The 23,050-nt window shown below is 40.4% G+C and overlaps 1 protein-coding gene across 9 annotated transcripts in view; it reads right to left on the reverse strand.

The window, feature by feature from the left end:
* Positions 1-23,050, reverse strand: part of LOC124799277 (transcription factor MafB-like) — a 101,548-nt gene that overhangs the window by 25,847 nt on the left and 52,651 nt on the right. For 8 of the 9 annotated variants that reach the window (XM_047262849.1, XM_047262853.1, XM_047262846.1 and 5 more), the window contains one exon: positions 5,771-5,863. In XM_047262849.1, the coding sequence (XP_047118805.1) occupies positions 5,771-5,863 (93 nt within the window). Of the gene's footprint in view, positions 1-5,770; positions 5,864-6,788; positions 7,012-23,050 lie in introns of those variants that run through there. The other variant, XR_007017002.1, reaches the window with a different exon arrangement.

Raw genomic sequence — 23,050 nt, forward strand, 5'->3', positions numbered from 1 at the left:
CAAGAGCGAAATCTGCGAGTTTTGGGTACCAAGCATGTGGCACAATTTCAGAAATAGCTGCCTCTCTTTCTGTTCTGGACAGCATGGACAGATCATTTTGTAACCTGCAGACTACTTCTGGAAAATCACTGGACTGTTAAGTAAATCTTGTTTTGTTTCACAGCAACTCAGCAAATGACACATATTTTCCTTGTTTTGTTGAAATATGAACAACATAATAAGTTTAGGCTGGAATCCATTACTACCTCTAAGCATATCACAAATAGTGTGTTCCTTTCCTTGCAAATACAAATTATTTAAATGATTGGTAAAATCTATTAGAAATGCTAATTCTGGTAAAAAAAGAATCCTTTGGCTTATTTTCAAATCCTGCAGTATTCTATTTTACTTCTTCATTCAGGAGCTTGAAAAGTTCTTTACAGAGAGCAAAAAATGAGATAAGAATTTTCCTAAATTCATCCAATGAACTTTGGAATGACGAAGTCTATCTCCATATTCGATGTCATTTTCTTCCAAAAATTGTTTAAATTTTGTGTGAGACAATGATCGATTTCCTCTTATTATTATATTCGTAATTTTCATCATGACACTTTTTCACACAGTGCTTCCTGATGTATAATGCAGCAAACACTTATACAATTATTCAATTTTTTTCTTAACTGCCCAAAGAGCCATTATTACCTCTGTCCATAGCTGTGAACCATCAGTGAAAATTGCAGAGAATTTTTTAAAATGAGCAATTTTGTGAACACACTTTTTAGCAACATTAAAAATATCCAAATCTGATGTTCTGAGTAATGGAACTAAAGTGTGCAAGTCTCCACGTACAGAAAAGTCTTTCACCATCAGACGAATAAATATTAGTAGTTGAATACGATCTGGCCAACCAGTACTGTCATCCGCACACAGAGAATAATACCGACGGTTTGGAACTCAATTGTTTAGTCTCTTTTTTATGCCATGTCCCACATCAAGAATTCTACTTTTTACTGGGTTATGTGACAAAGCAGCTGTTTTAAAGTACTCAGTAACATCAATGTAATCAAATGCTTTTCCAGTTTCTATTCCATATTCCTTCACGAGTATGACACTTGAGCATTTGCTAATTTTAAACAGACACATACACATACTATGCAGTTAGATTCTTTTCTCTATGACCTGATCATTTAGGCGACTGTTGTATTACCTTTCTCTTCATCTTATCCATTAACATGCATCATTCATCATGAGAATAATATCTGTATGTCACTTCATTGAGCGAACAGAAATGCCTTTGTTCTGACTTAAGCGTTTTTAAACATTAAACATTGGGGCTTTTCATCAGAACTGTGTATGAAGTACTTCATACCATACATTGAAAACAATTTTTCAGTGTTCTTTCATTTCAACATTCTTAAGAACTGTAATAGAAAATGAAATGAAATGAAATGATCGTATGCCATTGTTGGCCGGGAGGCGCCATGCGGGGAAGTTCGGCCACCATATTACAAGTTTTTTTTAGTTGACGCCATTTCGGCGACTTGCGTTCGTCAATGATGAAATGATGAAGAAGAACACACAACACCCAGTCATCACGAGGCAGAGAAAATCCCTGACCCCGCCGGGAATCGAACCTGGGACCCCATGCGCGGGAAGCGAGAATGCTACCACAAGACCATGAGCTGCAGACACTAATAGAAAAACAGCTACAGTAATAACCACAATCAAAGTCAGAATAAAAGCCATCGCAATAACCGAGATGACAACCTAAACAATAGCGCAATATTTATGAGAATAAATCCAAACAAAAAGCAGAGAGCAAGTGGAAAACAGAGATTCCTCTTCGATGACAGACAGCCAGTGAATGTGCAAGAGCCCATGCTTGGACGAGTCAGTCTAACAATAAGAGGTAGCTGGTAAACAAGCGAACCATAGGCTGTGGTGGGGCTGTGACATTGCTGTAGGAGTATAGTTGGAGAGGGAAGATGGCGCTGTAGGGGAATGGCTTGACCCAAACTTAACCAGGCCTTTTATACATACTTCAGCTGTGGGTACTTCGGACTCAAGAGGTGCTTCATGAAACTGTTTTTAAGTATGGCCAGTAGGAGACAAAAATATATCAAGAATACGCGATTGTCGAAGAACAAGACTACCACTATGAAACAAAGATTTTATGCACCTGTTGAAGTTTATGTGTACTAACACTCATAATTCTGTATTCAGTGGATAGACAAATGAAGAACGAGAAGTACAGGATCATACAGTCCAACAGTAGTCCGGGCCTGAGGCAATAGCCGTCATCACAAGGCAGCTGGCATAATGGGTGGATCATATGGAGCAGCAACGAGAGCTGTGTTCCTGGCAGAGGGACCATTTGTATCAAGGTGGTCGGCCACAGGACTCCGCCAAGTGACACAGCGATCATCTCCAGGGCGGGGCTTCTTTCTGGCATTTGTCTTGTAGCAGCCACTCACAGCCTGCAGCGCCATCAGCAGTGTGGGCGCAAGTGTGGATAGATTTTGGGCATTTGTGGTAACTCCATCTTGCTGTCCCAGTTCGGTATATGAGCACTCTGTGTTTCTGAAGGGACTTAAGGAGATAGTAGTGGTCAACCTTGCCATGTCTGAAGCTATGCACCTGCAATATAGCAGTTGGCCACACTCCCATCTCCTGTGGGTGCCCAAGTGCCTGGCATCATCCGCTGCAGCCATCTTGTATGTGAGCAAGCCTATCACTGACCAATGCTTGCGTCGTGTGTTAGTAAATATCCCAGAGAGCATCCAAACAAGTTGTTTCGTTGTCCACAGAATATTCGGCAGCTACCACGAGAGGTCCTAGGACTGCCAACAGTGCAAATTCACAACCATGGTGCTGCTATTGCGCGCACTATTTCACCTACACATGTTGTGTTCCTGCAAGTAGGTTGTACTGTATCCATGTGCCACGACCATATTTACACCAGCATACAACAACACAATACCAGTTCATACTGAGCTCTCCACAGACGTGGTCTCTGGGCTTTATGATGACCACTGCCATGCTCCATCTATCAGAGTCTCTCTTGAAACCTCCAGCGGCCTGCTGTATGATGCCAGTGAGTTCACTGACCTCAAATCATTTCTGGCGCTAAGTGTAGTTGCCAGCAGCCATTGTGCTACACAGATACTTGGCCTCCGTATGACAGATTGCCAAGACTTCGGTATTATAGCATGTCATAGTGTTCAGGCAATCAGAGGCAATTAGTATGCTGAATAAGACATTAACTGAGACTTTAGTAATTGGGATTAAGTCTTCTGTTACTGACAGTACAACGGACTTACTGGCTCTCATCCATTTAAAAACAGGATTTGATTAAGAACTCTTTATCGTGTTTGTGTAGTTATGCACCAAAGAAATAGAAGATTTCATATTTTCATAAATAAACTTATTACTCACGTCCTACCTGAGCATCAACTTTTCCTCTGTGTAACTGAATGTGTGTCTTAATTGGCAACTATGATAGAACAAATTTGTTATCGTTCGTTCCAGTCCTTGGTGATGGCTTCCAGTGTCTTGTGCCATCAGCTCACAATGAGGATGAACATTTTTTGTCCCACCAATGGTGACTGCTTCCAGTTTTGTCCCAATTCCTGGCGATGGCTTCAAAATTTTTCGTTCAATGTCAATTGGTGACAGCCTTCAAGTTTCGGTTTGCTGTTGGCAATTGGTTCTTGGATTTCACAGTTTTGCCCAGACCTCCCGATGACACTTATCAAAAAGCTATTGTCGTTGGTGCTTCTGTGCCCGATGTTCACTGTCACTGTCATTGAGTGATCTCAGCAGTCAAACACTTCGTCATCCCACAATCCAACCACATGCCTCTTTTTCCTGGACTTTTCTGTCCTCTGCTGCATGTTCTGCCATTGGAGGTGTAGGTACCAACGTGCCAGGACTCCCTTATAGTCCCCCACCCTCGTTACATTTCATGTCGCAAGTGCCCTTACAGCCATATACACCCTACCATGAAGCAGTGATAGAAAAGATAAGTAAAAATATGTTTTACTTACTGTATTTCTTGAACATTGCAACATAATTGTTATTTTGGGTAATATGCAATTAGAATTAAACTTTAAACAAATAGGTGAAAATATTAGTAAGCTTACATCATCAGATTTAATTAATTTATTATGCAAGTTAATGATGTTCTTCAATTTACAATTGTTAATCTCAGCTACTTGTTTCAATATATAGTTCATGATTCTACTCATACGATTCATATGTACACTGTATAATTTGTGCACCACAGAATGGAAATATGCCCACTTAATTTTTTTTTTTTATTGTGGATATTATGATGCTTTATTTGTGGTTTAAAAGTTACCAACTTTATACCGTTAGGTAGTCAAGAGTATGGCTTCAGTTTCAAAAACAGTACAGATAACTTTATAATGTGAGCATCTCTCTGGGCCTGTTCAGTTTAAGAGTTTCTACGTAACATAGCGAGGTGTGTTCAGTGTTATTCATAAGTACCTTCAGCATTTCAGATGATGTCTACAATACAGCAGCGGATACTGAATCTCTCTGTTTAAGAGTCATAATACACTCTGTGGCATAGTTGCACAAGAGGATGGGTGCGTTGTAACATGTAGACCATCATCCACTCCACTTTGTTGCAATGGATTGGTTTGCCCCTGTTGGTAGGCAAACCAATGAACAGATTTTCAAAGTGGGCTATTGTTGCACCTTCCCTCGCAGTTCGTCTCAGTGACTTCAATTAACTTCACGCATGCATTAACATTTTCTGCATCACACATAGTGTCCATATTGAGTACCTGTAATGTAAATTAAAACCTTGGTGAAACTGTCTACCTGCTGATGGGTGTCCATTTTCTTTCGTTCTTGCAGTTTTTTCACACAGTTGTTTTCTGATACCCCAGAAGCACTTACGAATAACCAAGTGCAGTTTTGTATAGAAGTTAGTTTCATTTGTAATTTACACAAAAAGGAATTAAAGATATTAGCTGCCAGTGGGCACTGATTTATATCAATGGGGCAAAATGAAAATTTGTGCCAGACCAAGATTCGAACCTGGGTCTCCTGCTTACCAAGCAGATGCATCCGGACACAGTGGTCACCATAACCACACAGACTACCCTAGCATGCCTCTTGCCACACCCACATTCTCAACTTACATACCACACACTACTTAAGTAGTCCCCTGCTCATTAGCCTCATTACCCGCAGCATCTCGCCACTTCTCGTAAGAGTTCAAGCTTAGTTTGCATCTGCACTGAAGTGATAAAAATAAGATAGTCACAGCGTTTCCTTAAAGCAGTACACTTACACCTGTGTTGTAAATATTATCAAGTTTTATAACTTTTGTGCTCTTGAAAATTTTTGGGATGAATTCACAACGATAACTGAGTCACTTAAAACATAAGAGAGCCCAATGTATTCTTCTGCAGCACATTAATCACACTTACTGAAGGCCAGAGTCTTTCATAACCTAAGTGAACTACAAACGTGTGCAATTATACTAAATGTGGATTCAAGGTATCCATCACACACATACATTATACAAAATGACTGATATCACAACAGGCCAGAGAAAATATAATTAAATATATAGTACAGGCCCATTTGGATTCTACTCTTGACTGTCTGCAAAAACTGAAGAATAATACAAAAATACTACAAAACTGCTAACAGTTAATTTATACTTATTTCACTGTAACACATCCTTTACATTCCACAATTAGCCTATGAGGTATTTTTGCTCCACATGCAATACATCTGTAAAGTAAATGCTTACAGAATTATCAGTTTCTTCTGCTTCCAAATTTAGTGATGGATCCTCCTTGATAGATTCAGTGGACCTCGAGATTACCGATGGATCTTCAAGATACTGAAAAAGTAAAATAAAATCTTTCAATTAAAACTGTCTATACACTTCTGTACACATAGTGTGCCTCCCATTATTTTCTTGTAAACATTAACACACTTTTCAATGATTCTCATCTCTTATTCACAGGGAAATCTGATAAAGCAAACTTTCTGACTACCTATTTTACCTACATATATTTGAATGATATCATCCCTGTGCAATACTACTGAAGGGTCTTTTCTGAAAATTGCCTCTCTCTTATGTATTGTACTTCATACTTTTTACAGACACTTAACTTCATGTGCTGACTCACAATTTGCCTTCAGAAACAATGTTTTTCCATACAGTATCCCTTCTTTAAAGATTTTATTAACCCATTACTTCTGGGATCCCTCAACTAGGTTAATTTCCTCAGACCTTCTCGTCTTCAAAGTGTGCAGCATGTATGTCAAGTGTCCTTCCCGCTGAAGTCTTATAGTCTTCACTTCCTGGAAAATAATAGGTTGTTATGCCATTCTGACAATTCTTGGTACTGGTTCTTCCTTCTTTTCCATAAATTATCATCTTGCATTGGAGCAATGCTCTTCACGAAGATATTATGCTAATGAAGCAACAGCTCTCATCATATGCCTTTGACATAATCACGCTCTCAGTTTTGTCCACTACCACTGAAACCATAACTGTGTTATATGCCCTGATTTTAGGAATTTAGGAGATAATGTGCAAAATCAGTCTTCTTAATATTGAATTAAGAAGCCATGGGTTCATCAACAATTCATTTTTTTTTTACATCAGATATGTTACTTTTACAACTGACAATTTCGCCCCGTCAATCCATTGAAAGCTTTGTGCAAGAACTGGTTTCCAGGCCCTAGGGTGCTGTTATGTAATTATTCTACCTGTGTGCAGGTTGTTAAATTTTTCTGATACATCTGCCAGTTCTCACCTTTTATTGAGAATCCTGTCCATCTACGGAACTCAAAACCACCTCATCACATGTGGTAGAGCAATATGTAGTTCAGCAATTAATGGCAATTTTGAGCCTCTGCTATACAGAGAGGAGACCAAGTGGCTGGTCCCACAGTATGCAACATATCATCTTTCATGTTTCAGCATGTGAAAATATAGAAAAAAACTAAATCATACACTGGATTTTATTCCACTTTTATTCATTTACATGGTCCAACATTAATGAAACTTTGTAATATGCAATAATATATAATTATGAATTCATCACATAAATTTCAAGGAAACATCTTTAATAGTTTTGTAGACATAAAAATTTCTTTGAAACATAAAATTTTCAGTACCATACTTAAAGACAAATTACAGCTTACATATAATTAAAATGCATTTGGAGTGTGTGTGATTGTGGAACGTGTGTGTAGAATGAATCTTGAATTTGTGCGCAGTTAAGAATGAGTGTTTGAAATGACACTGTGCAATAGTGAAATGAGCCATGTGAAAACAGCTTTATGATGATCCACAAGATCTGACAATTTAACTTAAATGCCATTTAAGAGGTCGAGTAGTCTCACTGGCTAATCAGAGAAGTGTGTGCTCCTGTGTTGTGAAGCAAGGACATGTACTGCATAAGCTGCAGTCAGGGAATCACAACCGAATCACAAGTGTGTAAGTTTGCATAGGCAGGGACTAAAACGATTTTATGAAAATTTTGCTAAACTGCATTTTGTTGAGAATAAAAAGATCACAGAGAGTCAAAAGTGGATAGATTTGTTTATAATATCCAATTTTAATGTAAGTTCATTTAAGACAGTTTGATGAATTAAAAGATGCCTTTTCTTACTACAAGTCTTAACTCTGCACGATATATTATGCAACAGTCACTTCCATCTAAATATGGTCTGGCAAGTATTTTTGGCAAGCATAACAACAAACTGAGTATTGGGTAAAATTAAGACTATTCATAAACTGACTATAACAGGATTTAGTGACACAATATCATGAGTCCAATGCAACTATTGACTCTTAGCACGTGCAGTATGAGACATTACAGCTCAACTTTAAACTGAAGGTCTTCAATAATGCACTAGAGATTTGTATTTGACATTGAAGTATAGACTTTGAAACAGTTTTGTGATTTTGATATTCTGAGAATGTACATAATTTATTCTTTAAAACACTTATTTCAAGTAGTTGAAAATGAAATCCTGAAACTAAAAATTAACATCAATCGGATTTTCAGCTAATTCAAATTATGATGCAGTCAAGGAGCACATGTAATGCAGCCACAGATTTTAACAGCTTTTCTTGTTGGTTGGTTGGTTGGTTGGTTTGGGGAAGGAGACCAGACAGCGTGGTCATCGGTCTCATCGGACTAGGGAAGGATGGGGAAGGAAGTCGGCCGTGCCCTGTCAGAGGAACCATCCCGGCATTTGCCTGGAGTGATTTAGGGAAATCACGGAAAACCTAAATCAGGATGGCCGGACGCGGGATTGAACCGTCGTCCTTCTGAATGCGAGTCCAGTGTCTAACCACTGCGCCACCTCGCTCGGTAGCTTTTCTTACCTGAGTTACATTGTGTGTACACCATGCAGCATAACATGTGGAGCTTGTTGAGGTGAGTGAAACTATCCCTTGCAGCATTATAGCTGGGCACGAAAGTATTTCGAATTAACCTTGCTGCCACATAAAATGGCATTAACTTGGCAGTGTGCCAACAGACATGCCATTCAGCCACAGGCAGTTCAGAACGCTCCGCAATTTCACTACACTTTAACGAAGCATCCCGACCAGCCAACTCACCCTAAACTCGACAGTCATTGCCACAAGTATACAGCCTAAGCCACTGGCCACTGACACACTACAGAGCTCCAATCCTCCACATTCTAGGTAATGTAAAATCATATGACCAGGAATTTCCATCTAAGTTGCCAATTCAATTTCAATTATGTAGCAATTTTTTTTACTTGTTTTGTTGGGTTGTAAAAATTGTCTCTTTGTTAACAGATCAAATTTAATTTTAACTTGTGTTACTTGCTGTAAATACAGCAATCTTGATGTGATGCATAACATAGTTTATGCACAATTTAGAATAGCAATCTGTTGGCAATTAAGTAATGGATCAAGTAGTTTTTGAAATTCTACAGCTCCAGCAAAACCAACAAGATCAGCAGCAACTGAAAACAAGAACAGCATCACTTCCCTAGCGAGTAAATATCATCTGTCACAATGCAGTCACACTGACAAAAATTACAGTATTTGACAGCAAGTGCAAGGATTAAAGTATGTATGCAGCCAGCCTGTGTCATCACTTTGAGGGGAGCAACATCAATGGTGTAGACTAATGCTGTGAGTACTTCCTGGCACTGTGTGGGCTGGAAGTACATCAATTCATCAGAAAACTCTTCCTGCTACAGGAACCCGTAGAACTTGGCTTGTAAGGGCTATCGCACAAATTGAGAAGTTTCTATGAGCAACAAGTGCAAGTGATATCTGGAGGACTGAAGATTTTCTTCTACACCAATCAGCCTCAATCGGCTCTCAAAGATCTACCACTGACAGTGGTGCAGATGACAGACGTGACAAGAGATGCCTCTGACAGTACACTTTCAACAGCTGGCCTCGAATATTTTGGCCCAACGGATCACCAACTGTAGATACGTCAAGGAGCTGTACCCCAGTTATCAGCTTATGATGGTGAATGTTCCACAGGTTCTCTGACTGGATGACTATCTTTATTACACAAGGGCCTTGTGGGATGACCAGAATGAAGTAGCTAATTTTCAAAGCAGTTATCTAATTTTTAAAGCAATTATTTGTTCTTCTTCAACTGCCAACACTTCTTTTGTAGCACTTTCCAAACCTTTCGAACAAGTTTGCTCCCACCTCTTTCACTTCCATGTGTTTTCTATTTTTCTAAAATATTCTGTTCCTATGCATGCTGTTAATTCTTTGAGTCAATTACAGTATTCTATACACCATAAGTGTGCACTCCTTGTGAATAACGGACTTTGGAATATCGAAACTGTCAATACCTCAAATACCAGAGACAGCATTATTTATCTGACTATACTGTAACAGATTTCTCCCCCATGTTTTCAAAGAAGCAATCACCATTATTATAAAAGCCACTTTCGGTGTTACAACTGCAAGCTAATTTCACACCTACCACTAAACTTTGATGTTTCTCACTAATGCTATCACACTAAAAATGATAACTCCTTTTCAGAATGACTATATTCTTTAAAAGAATGGATAACATGCGGTAAAGAAGTCAGGTCTTTGAATTTATGCATTAATTATCTGTTGCAGTTCCCCTTAGTTGATTACACTCTGCAAGAATACAAAGCAGCTTAACAAGACGTGATTTTGCCAAACTGATGTTTGACACTCTCAAATCTGGGTCAAGACATGTGATGGTGAATGTAAGTGAGTAGGTTAAGGGTGACGTGTTATTAAGTTTGATGACAAATGTTTGAAGTCTCATCATACATTCTTGTGAAAACTTAAGAATATCTGTAGTTTTTAAATCCGAACTGTTTTTCTCCAATTCCTTATGGGTATCAAACCCTAGAATATTGTTTTTTTGCAGGCAGCAGATTTTTTTTTCTTCCTTGGCATCAGCATCATATTTTTCTCTAATACAGGGTGTTTCAAAATGAATATACGGGTTTTAAGGCTTTGTAACACATTTTACATTCACCTTACAATTATAAATATTACACTACATGAATGAGAAAAACAAACAGTTTTTCTTGCAATTATCCAGTGTGAACACTCATCACGCATCGAGTCGATAGGCAAGTTGTTCCGAAACCTTGATCAATGTGTCAGGAGTAACTGTTGCAATAACACTGTTTCTAAAGTCGGATAGATCAGCTGGTATCGGAGGAACATACACATTATCGCATCAGATCGTGTGTGAACGTGGAGGTCAAGGATAAAATGCTGTGTCAACCGGCCCCTTGCGCCCAATCCACCAGTTGGATACAATATTGATTAACCAATCGCGTACTGAGTTATGCCAGTGAGGCGGCACACCATCTTGCTCCCAAATAAAGATGTGTTGTTCAGCTTCTTCCCATTGAGGCATGGGCCATAGCTATAGCACATCAAGATAAGAAACATCAGTTACAATTGATTCACAGAAAAAGAAAGGCCCATAAACTTTCCGCAGGGATATTTCTTGGGGATAAGCGTGAAAGACTAGCACTTGTTCAACACGTTTTTCAGTCACTCTTTGTCATTCCATACTCTTCCCAATGCGCTCAGGTATACAAACAAAACTGTTTGAGTTGCTCTTTCATTTGGTGTATTATTTACAACTGTAAGTTGAACATAATAAATGCTACAACGCCTTGAAACTGGTATATTCATTTTGAAACACCCTGTATATCCAGTGTCACAAAATATTCTAATACTGTCGTCACTGTAGATACCAAAGCCATGTAGAGAAACAGGGTTAATGGAGCATCTGTCTGGAACTCTATTTGGAAAGGTTCTATATTACAGGATAATGACTTGAAAAAAATCCAGTGTGGGACACAACAATCTACCTTTCTCCATACCCTCGATGGATTTATTCATGTTTGGTGTTACATCGACTACTCTTTGAGCAATTGAAGACTTCTCCAGTCATCTGATAATGCAATGTCCCAATATATTACCTTGATCACATCTCTGAAAGCATTACGAATGTAAGCCCACAGCAACCAATATCGAGCAGTTTCAACCCTGCTGAATACATTTTATATTCTTTCAGAAAGAGACAATTAACTTTTGGCTCGTCCATTAAAATCTGGAGAATCTTACCGTTGGGTATTTCTCTTGTCACACCAATAAATCAAGATAAAAAGCTGGCAGCTCTGGAGCCACAGAGAAAAGAGGACGTGGGGTATCTTGATGTTACCTCTATTTTTACCTTCATTCCAAAATCTTGTATTTACATCCATCTGTATGCATCTCACACCTTTATTCAGTGACTCATCAAAATCAAGAAAAAATAACTGGCTTTCATCAGCAACCAAGCAACTATTGACTGAAATAAGCCACATGGGAACATTGTCTATTTTATTTCACTTAAGTTGCATCCTGTTAGCTATATCACTATCTTCACACATTCTTGAGATTACAGCAACAACTTTTACAGCCTCCTAAAGGGATCTGTGTGGCATTACTGTTTCAACACATCTGACAGTTTCTGCAGTCATTACATCAACTTTTAACACAAATTCTCCAAGTCCACATGGACAATTTGCTGTTGAAGGTCATACAGATATTTTCTATTCTAAAGCAGATGATACTGAAGTGTGTGACTCAATAGTAAGTGACAGGGCAGCAACTGACTTTTTTGGCTGGGGAAAAAAAAAATCTTCAATCTAACTTCCAGCAAATTTTGTTTGCCTTTTTTCCCCTTCATATGTTTAAGAAGTACCCAATGTCCTATATCACTTAAAAATATATGTGCAAAACCATTAACCCTTTGACTGCTGAAGGCGCGCGCTGGGGCACCACAGCCTGTGACATAATCCGTCTACCTGTGATGCATGCCTGTCTCTTGGAGCCGCCGCTGGGACCGGATCAACCCGCACTGCTCAACCCGCCCTGAATATGACTTGTGCAGTGCCAGCATGAATTTCTGGCGACTTTGAGCTGTAATATCTCCGGCAATAGTTTTTGTAAAGAAATAAAATTTGGCCATCTTGTACAACTTTATGCGTTCTCATAAGAATAACAATGAAAAGAATTTTACGAGTGATATTGAGCCAGAAAATTGTTGGTAAACTGGTCAAAAATAAGGCGGCTGAAAAAATTTCGAAGTTTGGCTTCTTGCATCTCATGAACTAATGATATGACGAACGTGAAACTTGATATGACGAACGTGAAACTTGATATGACGAACGTGAAACTTGCCATGTAGTAACCTAACAACACAAGGTTCTTAAATATAATGTTTCATTTTCACAGCACTTTTCAGTGCTGAATGAATTAAGCACAAAATTGAAGATTTTGTAAAAACATAAAAAATGCGGTATTTTCGTTCCGTGAAAGTTGGGCGCGAAAATCAGGCCCGAAAATAGGTAAACTTCGGGTTAGCATGTCTAGTAGTGTGAACGCATGATGAAAATGAAATTTAGAGTGCATTAGATTGACTGCACAACGACAAGGAATAAAAATTTTTATTCCTCTACTATTTTCCAACAATCTATAAATTAGTCTAAAAGATGTTGATTTTTATGAAAAGATGAAAGCAGGATGTATTCGATACTTCTTTTTCAAATACCGTTTCCTATTAATGCTTCAAAGCCAGTTTCATTCGAACAACAAATTTTAAGCACCCCACCCTCCCCAGAACAATGAGATTAATTTTCAATATTGGCTAACAACAGAGGCAAAGTAGCAAGAAAAATCGCACTGAGAAAAGAGTTTTAACTTTGGCACATTGTTTCTTGTTGATTAAACGAGTTTAAATCAGTTATGGACACAATGTTTTGTACAAGTAGACCGAGTGAGATCTACATTTATATTACTAAGGATAAAGGAATATAACTGTCCATGTTATGTGTTAATAATTTAAATGTATTGCACGCAGATTAATGTATGGGTTTTGTTATACTGGCGTAATTACATTTGCCACAGTACAGAAATTGTGCCATCTCCATCATCAAGTCCGTTCACTTGCCAGTAAACTGCTACATATAAAGAAGTCAGGCTTTGTTTGAATAATTTTACACTTGTTGCATCTATTTCCCATCCTTCTATTTGATGCGGGCTTTGGACCGGCACTGACAAAGTTGAAAATAGATTTATATATTTTTTACATTTTTGCCTTTTTTAAGTAATTCATTCAGAAGTGTCAATAAATTTGCTCAGATTTAGTTCCCAATGATTAGTAATGCTTCTTTGCATGATAAGTCTCAAAGCAGGGTGTAACACGTAATGTAACGTTGCAAGTATTGCATTGGTATGTAGTTTCCCGGCGCACTTTCTGTTTCATGCAAACCAAGCATCTGCGCATTAGTGTACTTTTCTTCAAATGTTCACTCACAATAACAGCCAGAAAATGTCTCCCTGTGAATCACAGAGGATTCTCGTCATCATAGTGCCTTCTCCTACCAGCTTTTCTCTGTTCTGTAGCACATTTTTCTACAATCTCCCTTACGAGAGAAAGGTGAAACTCTGCGAGTGCTATTTTTCACCCTGTTACCGACTGGTGGAGAGTATGAGCACGTAGAATGCACAAATCCAGAATGTAAAAAAAAAAAAAAAAAAAAAAAATATTCACAGTCTTACACACTGATCCCACTGAGCTCAGTAAAATGTCACAACGGTCAACTGCACCCATACTCGAATTGTAATCTACAATACATTGCGGTTTCTTTATTTTTTTCGCCAGTATTTCTGTCAGTCTTCTCTGTTTCAACCATTTGTGTTGTGTCACTTGTGGTCAACATGCACACCTCTCTCTTATCACACCACTTCATAGCACGGACCTTGTCAGTGGATCTAAAGTCAGTTTCTCCTCGTTTTAATTTCTTATGCAGTTTTGGCCTGTTGCACCTGTTCTTATAAACAGTGCCACATGCGGCTGTTCCATGGTTGTGAAACCAGAGGAACATATCCGGGCTGGAGTACTAGTTATCGACATATAGGATATGACACTGTTCCAAATATGGTCCCATAAGAGTTGCCACTACATCGCCACTTTTTCCCAAATTGTGGAACCCAATTTCTGTTGTTGTGCCTGTATATACAATAAAATCTGAAATATACCCACTCTGACAGTCACACAGTACAAATGTTTTTATTCCACATCTACTTTGCTTGGTTGGAATAAATTGCTGTCCTTTGAACAGCAACAGACTTTCATCTATACAAAGCATGTGATGTGGGCAAAATGAATTGCGGAACGTCCTACGAACTTTGTCAACAATCATCCTAATTTTAAATAGACTGTTTCCTTCCGTACTCGCAGAGTTATCACTGCAGTGTAACATTCTCAGAAGTAGACAAAAATGGTCTTGGGACATAATTTCGCTGAAAACTAGTGTGTTCAAAAGTGTATCTCTGGATCAATAATCACTTAATTTTAACTTCTTAACTTGCACCATTAGAAGGCATACAGCAACAACACAATACATTTCCTCAAATCTAGTGTCTTTCCACTTCGACAGTCGAGAATTCACAGATTCTGTAGTATTTTCTCTGGGGTAAACATAAAAATGATTTGTTTCGTCTGCAATAAATTGCGACAGTTCTTGAGACATAAATATCACAAAAAATGAAAGAATGCTTGGGTCAGTATCTAATTGACATTTGTGTCCTGAACTCAAGTCATCGAAGTGATGATTTAATGGCTGGAAATTGGTTTCTTTCCAGTCAAATGTGTCACTTAAGCGCGATATTTTCTGAACTGTTTCTTTGTCACTTTCTGATTCCTCGGCTTCAGAGGAACTGCTGACTGTAATTCTTCCTCTCCCCTCTGATGTAAAGGGCTGAGGACTACAGCTTCAAGATTCTGTTGAAGACTCATCACTGTTAGCAAAGTCAGATAATTCACACTCACTGTCGCTCTTAGTGAGCATATCCCGGATTTCTTTATCTGTGCGACCATGGCGACGTGACAATTCTCACGTAGAAAACAAGAAAACTGATGAAAATACAGGAATCTAAGTCGAATTCTGCAAAGAGCAAACACAGCAACAAAGATATGTGCAATCTCAAATTACACAATCAGACCACTGAACTAGAAGAGCAGGGTGGAAAGACAGCCCTGCGTGTATACACATCAGTAGCACTCAGGTAGGTGTGACTCAGCGCACCTAAACTCGTTCCTAGCGGTGGAAAGGCCGGTGGCGCAGGACATGTAAACATATCCTTAGCACTGTAGGGAAGACTCAAGGCTGCGTGTATGCACGTCAGGCGCGCCAGGAGAATGGTGAGGCATGACGAGTTAACATGTACGCAGCAGTCAAAGCGTTAAGTGCAATAAGCTGCAGCAGGTTGATCAAGGATAGGTTCAATAAAGGCCTTTAAATTTGGGTGACTTCCAAATATCTCAAAATTAGACACTGTAGCACTGTTAATCTGTACATAAAGAACATAATACTTACATCACTTACACACACACACACACACACACACACACACACACACACACACACACAGGTGAAAACCAGTTGAAGTACACAGTGTTCCTATTCATTATCATTATTACAACTTATGACCTTTAACCTTAGCTATCTCCCTTTCATTAATGCAGAACAATAATAATGTTTTACTACAAATGACTGAAATAAGCTTTCCGAAAAAGAAAACATTTAATTACAGGTAGACTTCAGACGGGGGGGGATAACAAACTGCATCGTTCTTTATCCTTAGACAACTTGTTAACAAGCCTATACTTTGTTCTACCCTGATTGGGTGACCTCACTACCCGTGAGGCCATTTTCTAGGATGGCCTTCGGCTGTGTGTCTGAGGTTTGACTTTTGAGGTTTTATTTACTGTGGTTCTAATAATTACACCATAGAGGCCTATAACGTCCCTGCCTGAAATCTTAATACCTATGTGCACATCTTATTCCATTAGGCATAAACACAAACTCTCTGTATGCTTCCCTAAATTGTCTAATTAGTTGATCCAGATTAGGCTTGTAACACCACAGCTCCTCTAAAACAATAACAGCAGCAGAATAATTAATCTTGTTTCCATAAAAGGTGATAGCTAATTCATCGATGCGTTCTTGACTGGTAGGAACAAGGAAGGCGAGGCGCAGGTCGTCCGGGTAATTTCTTATATGGTCCCAGTTGCCATAAAAAAAATCCAACGCAGACATTAGCTGTAAACAATAAGCTTTATTCAGAACGTGACCGTCCCCTTTCTTTTACAAAATGTCATGTACACTATTTCTTACAACAAAGGTTACATATTTCATCTCACTCTGAACGACGACATCCTTACCAGGTTCATCACCAGCAATTTGGACACCAATATAAAACGGATTAACACCTTGAAATAATTTGTTTTTTGCTTTACACTGTGTTTCCAGGTCTGTCCATGATTTTACTTTTGATATACCTGCACTTGTCTCTGGTTTTGAATACGTAACAAATTACTCTGCTTCTGGCAGAGCGTTCCGGATTAAGATTAAAAGCTCCAAGCTTATTACTACATGCCAAGTGGACTTTCTCCAACGCCCCTTGGTCCTCAAAAATCTTTTTATTAGCTCTATCATCTAATGTTAGTCGTTCAATTCTCACATTAACTCGATAAACATACGTTACTACTTTATTAATTATTACACCTGCATATTTGTTAGAAAAAAAACTTAAATTCGTCAGTGATATAGTGCTGTAGCTTGGAAAAATTAATAGCGGCTTCATCATGTTTCTCAGCAGCTCCCATCTTTCCATACTCGAACCTAACACCGCCAGTTTGCGTATATTCGGTCCGCCATTTACACATACGACCGAAATACGGTTTAGTCAGATTTGTCCGTCGGCGTATCCAACGCCTCGTGCGTGCAGCGCGACCCCTGCAGAACATCCTCATCCGACGATAGGCATATAACTTCCTCCGGGGTTTCCATATCCGACGCGACCGACGAATCCAACTCCGCCTTCATACAAGAACAATGAACAATATGACAATATGACAATTGGTCCAAGGAGGTGCGTAAGAAACAATTATATTTGTACGGGGACACAAATATCGGCTAGTCGACTTTGATTGAGAAAATAGTTTCCTGCCAACAACACGTGTACCTACCGTTTTGTTCCAAATTCGGATTTGGTGGATACGATCCGCGTGTTCATAATGTAATTGTATTTGAGGAATTTGAGTGGTCTAGGTGGCGTCCGTATGCTTCAATTTTGAAGCGTATAGTTGAAGGACGACCTGTGACTGTGAATGTAAAGAACAAGCCAGGCATGGTTATAAAACACCGAGGCTTGGTCATATTTGTGTCAAACGAGTTTTCAATAGGTGATGAAGTATTAATTTCACGTCTGAATGTAGTGCATGCTGATTGTCATATTGTTCATTGTTCTTGTATGAAGGCGGAGTTGGATTCGTCGGACGCGTCGGATATGGAAACCCCGGAGGAAGTTATATGCCTATCGTCGGATGAGGACGTTCCGCAGGGGTCGCGCTGCACGCACGAGGCGTTGGATACGCCGACGGACGAATCTGACTAAACCGTATTTCGGTCGTATGTGTAAATGGCGGACCGAATATACGCAAACCGGCGGTGTTAGGTTCGAGTATGGAAAGATGGGAGCTGCTGAGAAACACGATGAAGCCGCTATTAATTTTTCCAAGCTACAGCACTATGATATTACTGACAAATTTAAGTTTTTTTCTAACAAATATGCAGGTGTAATAATTAATAAACTAGTAACGTATGTTTATAGAGTTAATGTGAGAATTGAACGACTAACCTTTTGCACAAGGTAATTTAACACATTTACATCATGAGAACGTATATCTACCTAGTTTTGCATTTGTATACGGTAACCTGTTTCATCAATTTCAGTTTACAAAAGACGCGTAATACATGTTTATGTTGACTTCCGGTCTGATGCTGAAAACACACACTAGCAGAAGTTGTCTGTGAAAACCTCTTGTAAACATATAGTAAATGTTACTCTAAAAATGGTATTGTCTAATAACATTCCAAATGTGAAAATAAGTTTTAATCATTGGAGCAAGTTAAGAAGCATTATTATTTAACAATACACTTGTTACACTTCAAACAATATTGCAATCCAAATCTCCATTACACACAGCATCAACAGCACAACAGTCATGAAAGCTAAAGAAATTAAGACTTTTCTGTCTCAGCATATAATAGACAAGAAAATGTGTATGTATAGACACCTTTTCTTACGCCTATAAGTGATGATGTAGTCTACTGTCAAAGGTAAATCATTCAATCTGGAAGCAATATGGTGAGGAAGATATGAGGGGGAGTTGGAAAATAAGTTTCCCCTGTTGACTGTAGGCAGAGTTGTGTGATACGGGAGAAAGACGACAGGGCAGGTGAATGCGCACGTGCAAGACACCGATACACCATTGGGTAGAGGTCAACCGCAATCAAGAAGATGGTGCTGTCGTAGTGCCTACGCAAAGCGGAGGCCAGCCGCTCGGTCTTTCCCCGGAGCTATGGAGAGAAGGTGCATATTGGAGTCGTGGTCAAAGGCGGAAGTGATAGCTGTTATCTGCTATGAATGGGCACGTGGAGTATCAGGCACAGAAATTCACAACCACCTTGTTGAGGTGTATGGATCAGGTGTGATATCAAGGCAAATGGTGCAGAGATGGTGCCAGCAATTCAGTGATAGATGTCAGCAAGTGCAGGACATACCGAGACCTGGACGGACGCGCAGGGCCACTGCAGATGCAAATGTCAGGAAGGTGGATGATATGGTTAAAGGGAACTGGTGTATCACTATCGATGGAGTAGCGCAGAACTTGGAATCGGACATGAGCGAGCTCACAAGATCATCTACGACATTCTTTGATACAGGAAGGTGTTAGCACGATGGGTGCCCTGTCAACTCCACATCTTACAGTTAGAGAACAATGGGGAACTCTCAATGTGTTCCGTACTGGAAACCCAGTCCTTGAACTGGGGTTTGGGTATGAACTTTGCCGGTTTCCCACATCTGTGACCAATCTAAAAGAAGCAGCCAGGGCAACAATCGATATGCAGGCCGGCATTGTATTGCAGCACATGAAAAAGATGAGCTCCCACTAATTCTCCGAAGTTCCAGAGCCACATGTACTTACAGCACAATACATGAACTATCAGTGACCACTGCCAGACTAAATTTACCAGCGAAAGACGCAGGGATGGAGATGGCCAGCTCTCTGGTCCTTAGAGCAACCTCTACGTTACAGGAAGACACAACATTGGTAGCAGTGCAGATGTCAAGAAATGTCTTTAGAGAGCCAGCCAGTTTCTCTCTGGGATCACACAGCACACAGTGGATCTATCAGCTGTACTTGAAAGCTTTGTGGAGGAGTGATTTAGTAGCCTTCTTACCTATGGAAGTTGACACTAGTGATGGGACCAGTTTTATCGTCTCATCACAGGCAGTGATAAATTCAGCAGTGGGCCACAACAATCACACCACTCAGCCACAAGAAGAATCAACACTAGCCCACATTTCAGATAATGTAAAATAATGAGGAGGGAAAAAATATAGCAATTTGTGCAGCTCCAGTAAAGCTACTAATTCAATTTCAGTTAACTATACGCAGTAGCCCTCTTTTACTACTTCTGATAGGCAGAAAAGTGATTTTTTTGTTTTTTTGTAAATGAACCTAATTTAATTTTTAACTTAAATCAAACAATGGTAAATCCAGGATGGAATGTAACAATATTAGAGAAGGAAAGTTGTCACTCACCATACAGCGAAGACGCTGAATTGTGATGGGCACAATAAAAAAGATTCACACAATTATAGCTTTCAGCCATTAAGGCCTTTGTCAGCAAAAGACACACACACACACACACACACACACACACACACACACACACAAGCAAACGCAACTTGCACACGTCTGCAGTCTCAGACAACTGAAACCACACTGCGAGCAGCAGCACCAGTGCAGGGTGGGAGTGGGGACTGGGTAGCGATGAGGAGGAAGCTGAGGCGGGGAGGGGGAGGGGGAGGAAGAGGGATAGTATGGTGGGGATGGTGGACAGTGAAGTGCTTCAGTTTAGACACAGGGCAGGAGAGAAGGTGGGGGGGAGGGGTAAGTAGTGGAAAGGAGAGAAATAAAAAGAAATTAAAAGACTGAATGTGGCGGTGAAATGATGGCTGTGTAGTGCTTGAATGGGAGCTGGGAGGGGCTGGATCGGTGAGGACAGTGACTAACAAAGGTTGAGGCCAGGAGGGTTACGGGAATGTAGGATGTATTGCAGGGAAAGCTCCCACCTGCGCAATTCAGAAAAGCTGGTGTTGGTGGGAAGGATCTACATGGCACAGGCTATGAAGCAGTCATTGAGATGAGGGATATCATGTTTGGTAGCGTGTTCAGCAACAGGGTGGTCCACTTGTTTTTTGGTCACAGCTTGTCAGTGGCCATTCATGTGGACAGACAGCTTGTTGGTTGTCATGCCTACGTAGAATGCATCATCACAGTAGTTGCGGCTTAGCTTGTAAATCACGTGACTGGTTTCACAGGTAGCCATGCCTTTGATGGGATAGGTGATGTTAGTGACCGGACTGGAGTAGGTGGTGGTAGGAGGATGTATGGGACAGGTCTTGCATTTAGATCTACTACAGGGGTATGAGCCATGAGGTAAGGGTTTGGGAGCAGAGGTTGTGTAAGGATGGACAAGTATATAGTGTAAGTTCGGTGGACAGCAGAATACCACTGGAGAAGGGGCGGGAAGGATAGGGGAGAGGATATTTCTCACTTCAGGGCAGGACGAGAGGTAATCAAAACCCTGGCAGAGAATGTAATTCAGTTGCTCACATCCCATACTGTACTGAATTAAGAGGGGAATGCTCCTCTGTGGCCATGTTGTGGGACTTTGGAAGGTGATGGGACAGGCACAGTAGATTTGTTTTTGTACGAGGTTGGGAGGATAATTACGGTCAGTGAAGGCTTCAGTGAGACCCTCGGTATATTTTGAGGGGGACTGCTCGTCACTGCAGATGCGATGACCATGGGTGGCTAGGCTGCACAGAGGGGACTTCTTGGTATGGAATGGGTGGCAACAGTTGGGAGGTACTGATGTGCCATCTCTGAGGTGGAGGTCAACATCTAGGAAGGTGGCTTGTTGGGTTGAGTATGACCAGGTGAACCAAATGGGGGAGAAGTTGTTGAGGTTCTGGAGGAATGTGGATTGGATGTCCTCACCTTCAATACAGAAAGTAAAGATGTCATCAATGTATCTGAACCAGGTGAGGGGTTTAAGATTCTAGGTTTTTAGCAAAGATTTCTCTAGACGGCCCATGAATAGGTTGGCATAGGATGGTGCCATGCAGGTGCCCATAGCCGTACCTCGGATTTGTTTGTAGGTAATGATAATAGGTTGAAGGTGTTGGGAGTGTGGGGAATGGTAGGGGTAAGTAGAGAGAGGTTCTGGGATGGGCCAACGGATTTGAGTAGTGACTGGAGATCCTGCTGGATTACTGGAATTGGGTCACTGTGGCAAGGTTTGTAGGTGGAACTATCTGACAGTGGTATTCCACTGTCCACCAAGCTTACACTATATACTCGTCCATTCTTACACAACACTGCTCCCAATCTCTTACCGAATGGCTCATGCCCCTGTAACAGACTTTGATGCGAGACCTGTCCCATACATCTTCTTATCACCACCTACTCCAATCTGGTTACTATCCCATCAAAGGCAGGGCTACCAGTGAAACCAGTAATGTGATTTACAAGTTAAGCTGCAACCACTGTGCTTCATTCTATGAAGGTGTGACAACCAACACTGTCTGTCCGCATGAATTGCTACCCACAAACTGTGGCCAAAAAACAAGTGGACCACCCTGTTGCTGAACACACTACCAAACATGATATCTCTCACCCCAATGACTGCTTCACAGCCTGTGGCATATGGATCCTTCCCACCAACACCAGATTTTCTGAATTGCGCAGGTGGGAGCTTTCCCTTCAAGACATCCTACATTCCCGTAACCCTCCTGGACTCAACCTTCGTTAGTCACTGTCCTCACCCATCCAGCCCCCTCCCAGTTCCCATTCAAGCACTACACAGCCTTCACTTCACCGCCACATTCAGTCTTTTAATTTCTTTTTATTTCTCTCCTTTCCACTACTCTCTCCCCCCCACCTTCTCTCCTGCCCTGGGTATTGAATCTCGACGCAATTTGTGTGTTCCATCGTCATTAAGAAGGTCTGAACGTTACAATTAACTGTCAGTTTTGCGTCGAATTCTAAAAACTAGACTCGCTGGAGAACGACAATAAGGTGACCGAGGCAGCATTAGACCCTTGGAGACATTTCGGCTGGAGGACTATGTATTGAATCGTGACGCAATTTAAGTGTTCCATCGTAATTAAGGGGGCCGGAACGTTTCAATTAACTGTAAGTTTTGCGTCGGATTCGAAATACTAGCATCACAGGAGAACGACCATAAGGTGACCGAGGCAGCAATACACCCTTGGAGACAAGTCGGCTGGAGGACAATGTATTGAATCGCGACGAAATCTGTGTGTTCCATCATCATTAGCAGGGTTGGAACGTTACAATTAAATGTC

This window comes from Schistocerca piceifrons, chromosome 5 (genome assembly GCF_021461385.2).
Source record: "Schistocerca piceifrons isolate TAMUIC-IGC-003096 chromosome 5, iqSchPice1.1, whole genome shotgun sequence".
In the NCBI taxonomy this organism is placed as follows: Eukaryota; Metazoa; Arthropoda; class Insecta; order Orthoptera; family Acrididae; genus Schistocerca; species Schistocerca piceifrons.